At 40.1% G+C, this 5,405-nt stretch overlaps 1 protein-coding gene across 4 annotated transcripts; it reads left to right on the top strand.

The window, feature by feature from the left end:
• Window positions 1-1,164: 1,164 nt before the first annotated feature.
• On the top strand, window positions 1,165-5,031 carry LOC147862978 (potassium channel GORK-like). 4 transcript variants are annotated; one of them, XM_087321500.1, is made up of 8 exons: window positions 1,165-1,689; window positions 1,809-2,207; window positions 2,939-3,014; window positions 3,276-3,373; window positions 3,657-3,853; window positions 4,285-4,440; window positions 4,563-4,629; window positions 4,817-5,031. In XM_087321500.1, the coding sequence occupies exons 1-7, from the start codon at window positions 1,192-1,194 to the stop codon at window positions 4,588-4,590; spliced, it is 1,452 nt and encodes a 483-aa protein (XP_087177626.1). In that variant the 5' UTR covers window positions 1,165-1,191; the 3' UTR covers window positions 4,591-4,629; window positions 4,817-5,031. The 4 variants fall into 4 exon arrangements, 3 of the variants coding, with proteins under 3 accessions (XP_087177626.1, XP_087177625.1, XP_087177627.1); XR_015529960.1 differs by having other exon boundaries at window positions 3,657-3,792; window positions 4,563-5,031; XM_087321499.1 differs by having other exon boundaries at window positions 4,563-5,031.
• The last annotated feature ends 374 nt before the right edge of the window (window positions 5,032-5,405 follow it).

Raw genomic sequence — 5,405 nt, 5'->3', positions numbered from 1 at the left:
AGTATCGAGGTCCAAGTGTTATAAAAAAATAAAGTGACTATTTGGTGAGTGGGATCATAGAAACCTATAAAAGTAGAAAAAGAACTTGTTTTGGGAGAGCTTAAACTCGCTACAGTTTGATTAACCTCGAGTTCAAGGTAACGACATATATACCATGTATTGGCTATAATTTGCAATGCAAAAACCTTTTTTTCTGTACTTGGTCCCAAGAAAGTAACCGTTGGTGACATTTTGCTACGCTTAGCGGGATGGTGAATCAAGAGGGCATGTAGGAGGCCTATTCCTGAACGACAATGCCAAATATGTACCATCTTTTCATACCCTTAGCGAAGGCCATTCCTTAATTAGGCAGCTCTCCTTCATAACCATGTTGAGGTCGTTGAGCAAGGATGTACAGCTAAACATATATGTACACCCTTTGTGTCATTGATAGGAGCAAGAGTGGGCGTCAAACAACCAACCCTAGGCAACTTACACGTAGACTAATTACTAAAGCAAGTTCTAATATCACTGAAATGACTTGGATTATCACTATTATCACTTATAACAATACAAGACCTCCTCCGCAACATGTGACGACAAGAACACAAAGAGTAACTGGCATATTCCGAATTACGGAAGCATGCCATGTAAATACGAGAGCATGACATGTGTTTCTGCTCTCTGACCTACTCTCCACTGTTTGGGTAGGGGGGACATGGGGTATGCTTACAGAAGGTGCAAGTACATAATGTGATGGCTTGCCATGTGGCTCCCATCCGGGGCCCTGATGGACGGGCGGACGGATGAGTGGACATAGGACACGAGTAAGAGGGTGACACTTGGCATGAGGCAGAGAGAGGCAGCAGGTGGCCACGTGTGAGGGAGGTGCTGTCTCTGTCTCTGTCTCTGTGTGTGTGTGTGTGTGATGAAGAATGTCGTTCTTTTTGGACGGTCTGGATGCTTCCAGCTGTGCTGCAAATCCGAATCCGGATCTGGCGGTGGCCGCCCTGGCCATGGCCATGGCCATGCTCTGTCCCTCCACCCTCCCCAAAGATCACCCAAAAACCCTAAACCCTAAACCCTCCTTCACTTTTCCTCTCTTCCATCCATCCATCCATTCTTCTTCTTCTTCCTGATTCATTCCTCCTCCTCCTCCTCCTCCCCCCATCCTCTGAATTATTTCTCATATCCCCTAATCCAACCCCACCCATGTCTTCCATCCTCGCCTTCGAGAAGTTCTACACCGAATGGCTCGAAGACTTGAAAGTCCGGTTCCGCGACTTCCGTTCCATCATCAAAGAGCAGAGCTCAAGATCCCTTCATCCTGCTGGGGAGCACGAGAATGAGGACAACACGGCGGTCATATCAGAGATGGTGAGAGATGTCCACTCCAGGTACAAGAAATACATGGAAGAGAAGATGAAGATATGCAGAGAAGACGCTTCTTTTGTTTTTGCGGGCATGTGGAGGAGCCCTCTCGAAGCAAGCTTCAATTGGATGGGTGGATGGAGACCCACAACTTCCATAGTTCTTGCTTATTCACTTATGGGCATGCACATAGAGGACGAGCTCCTTCGTCTGATTCATGGTATCGAATTGCCCACCATGGCCGCCCTCTCGGCCAATCAACTCTCGGCCCTACATTCTCTTCAGCAAACGCTCAGTGTCGCCGAGGATTCTATGTGTAATCGGATTGCTGTTGTCCAGGTATATATGTAACCAATCCATTCTGGTATTGGGTCTTATATTGTTCTTCATCTTAAAATTGAAATGAACAGAATCCATTCGTGTTTAGCTTAATTCTATCATACCCTGCCTCATCACAGATGCTACTCCCAGATCATCACATGACCAAGGCGGCAGCATCGTTCCCTCCACCTAGTGAATCCAATGATTTCTCAATCGTACAGGAAGCTATAGAACCGAAACTCGCTAGCTTATCTGACCTTCTACTAGAAGCAGAAAAGCTAAGAGGCAATACTCTTCAGGAATTGCTCAACATATTTACTCCTATACAATCTGGACAATATGCTGTTGCTGCGTATGAGATGGCCATGGCAATACAGAAGCTTGGGATCCAAAGAGAAGATGCAATTTCAGGGAATTCTCTAACAAGTGCCAATGTAAGAGAATTTGCGTCTCAAGGTGATGCGATCAACCTTCGGAAGGCGTTAGATGTAATACTTGATCCATCTCAACCTGACTACGATGGTAGAACACCATTGGTAAGGTCTTGACGCTTGTAATATTCTATCCTAATCTGTTTTGTAGATAAGAGATAGAAATAGATATATTATTTGGCATCCAGGAAACTGATATTATTCTGTGGAATGGGACGAACCCATGGCGAACGTGGAACTTAGGTTCTCACAAATATATGTATTTGTTGCTACTTGTGTAAACCACCAAGCTAACAGCCAGAGATAGAGAAGCTTGGTTGATAACTGTTATCTAGTGGAGACCAGAGGGTCATATGTTCAACCCTTACACTCTCTGGTGGCATTGTATATATTAGTGAAGATTCGGATGGGGATGTATGGATTACTAAAAACACCCCGCACCAGTAAATTAATGAGATTTAAATCTGGGTGTATGGGTTGAGAAAAATGTCTTATCACTATGTTAGATCCAGAGAGAGAGAGAGAGAGAGAGAGAGAGAGAGAGAGAGAGAGGTTAGCTATTTTGTTATAAGCTTCTTTGATCTCTTTTCTGTAGTCATGTGATTAGGTCTTTTTAAGTCTATTTATTAAGATGAAACATTTTTCTATATGATTGTTTCCGTCTAATATATTCTTGGTTTGGAAGGAGCGTTCTCTTAATCTTTTTGATGATGCTATCTTTAAGGAGCCTCTCTTTTTTGGAAATTCCATGCAAAACATCAATCTCTGGTTTTGTCACTAAAACTAGTATTGGTGGTTTTGGTGCCTATTGCATGTTTATTTTTTTTCTTTGACAGCATTTAGCAGCAGGTAATGGTCATGTAGAATGCGTTTCACTGCTCATACAGAAGGGTGCAGACGTAAATAAGAAAGGTTTATTTCAGTAACTTTAATGCTTTTAAATACAAGCTCACATTCGTTAATTTCTTGGAAAGGGAATTTCTTATTTTTGTTCTTATCTAACCATGGATTCTTGGTGGTTTTGTTCCACTATATATATAGATATATATTTCTGAATAAAATGTATGAAATTATTTAGAGCCAAATGATGTGTTTCTTGATTTTCTATGCAAGATATGGGTTTCGTTTCAATTCTGATGAATGAAAAAAAAATCTCTCTCCAAATATTTGCAGATAATTTTGGAATCACCCCTTTATTTGAGGCATTAAGGGCAGGACATGATTCTGTTATACAAATTCTTGTTGAAAGTGGGGCTAAAACACAGTTAGAGGTCAGAAACTTACTCTTCAAAATCTTTTATTAATTCTACTATTGTCTTTAAAGTCTCACATTCTACCTTAAAACTCTTTGTTCTCTAAGAAGCTAGGCTTTGAAACGTAAACTGGTAAACTGCATTTCATTGAGTCTAATGCTTGTTTTTGTTCTCTGAATGGTTGGAATTGCTGGTGGACCAGGCATATTACACTCTCGACCTCTGTTTTGTTTGAGTGCCGATATTTGATATAAGGCTTTTTTGGCTTATGAAATGTTTTCTTTTCCATATTTTGTGTCAGGATGAAGGAACTGAACTATGTAAGGTGGCGGCGACCAGAGATACTTCATACATGGAGAGACTTATAAGACATGGGGTGGGCCCTAATGTTTCAGACTATGGTGACCGGACACCTCTTCATATAGCTGCCGGAGAAGGTGATCTTCAAATGACTACATTTCTCGTAAATAATGGTGCCAATGTATTCGCCAAGGATCGGTAAGTTTCAAACGTTCACTAGATGAGAACGAAAACCGAAAAAGAAATGCCCTTTTTGTTTTTATGACTATTCCCTGAGATGCCCTTGTGCTCTTCTTTTATATCCCCCAATGCCCGTGGGTCAATGAATATTAATCATATATGATTAGAAGAGAAGTTTAAGACCTTGGAGTCAGAGTACCTACCTATTTACATGAATGTTCTTGTATAATAATTAGCTATAAAGAAGTTGGAGATATTCGGTTGAGAAGGGTGAACATTTTGCTTATACAAAAGCTGTATATACTTTTGACACTAAGGCACTTGGGAAATTCTCATGAACACAAGGGCGTTTCGGGGGATTCTCCATCCCAAAAAATAAACACTCCATTGTGTTTTTATACTCCTTTTGGAAGGTGAATATGATTTCCCCTCCCAACCTCGTTAAACAGACATGGAATTACGCCATTGGATGCAGCTAGAATGTCTCACGACAAAGCCACTATTCAACTTCTAGAAAGCAAAGTTTCAAATCGAAAACCTGTCGAAAATGGTATTGAGTTGGAACAGTCTTTGCAAAGCACCCAAAGTCGGGAAGTTGATACAAAGTAGTTATTTATTCATTGCTTAATTATATACGGCCACCCCATTGAAAAATTAAAAAAATCTTGGTTCTATTTGTAATGGCTTGGAAAATTAATATATGTTGTTTGCTTTTTCATTTCCTTAGGATGAGAGGATTGGGCCGAGTTCATTAATTGCTATCAGTGATGCACGCGTGAGAGGGCATTTTTTCGGTATATCTTGAATTCCGGTTTTTGGTTGTTTCGAATGGACCAAGCACAGGCTTTGTTTTGGCAAATTTTGAGATCTTCTCGGATCGTTGGTTTTTCTATGGACTAGTTCCAACTAAGGATCAAAGTTATTGTGGCAGTTTTGATGATTAAATTTGACAGTCACGAGTTTTTTGTTTATGGGTGCTAGGTATGATTAGTTTTATGGAATGAAGAGTCATTACTTGCCATGTAATACATGGGAAAGAGAAGGGAACAAAGAAGGGAAATAAGATAGTGTTGGCTAGGTGGGCTCAGTAGATGGAACAAAGTTGATCTATTTGCTGTCATGAAAAACAAAGGTTTTGGTTGATTGTAAAAATTCTTGGATGGATTATAAATATAGAGAATCTGGGTTTTGAGTGATAGTATGCACCATCCATCATCCATCGACACTTTTATGTACATTGTTAATAATTTTGGGCCTAAAAAATTGGTAATGCTTTGAATCTATTTCACAATAGCCATATATGTTGGATATGAGAAATTGGATTGATGTGTTTCCTTTAACCTCAAAGTGGATCTCTTCATTTTGGTTGATAATCATGATAAATAGAACCAAACAACTATGCATGTTTAGGGTTTTGCAAATTTCTCCCATATTACATGTTGATTGTTGGTAGTGTGGGCAAGCATGGTCGTCAAGCAATCCGAGAGAGAGAGAATATATTATCGTCTTCGGAGGTCAAATATGACCTAGGAGACCAAAAATGATACATTTCTAATATTTCATGTGATAC

The sequence above is a fragment of the Azolla caroliniana genome, unplaced genomic scaffold (assembly GCF_043228905.1).
Source record: "Azolla caroliniana isolate FFs.n. ecotype wild unplaced genomic scaffold, voAzoCaro1.0.p SCAF_6, whole genome shotgun sequence".
Classification (NCBI taxonomy): Eukaryota; Viridiplantae; Streptophyta; class Polypodiopsida; order Salviniales; family Salviniaceae; genus Azolla; species Azolla caroliniana.
This window is presented reverse-complemented; position numbering and strand designations above follow the sequence as displayed.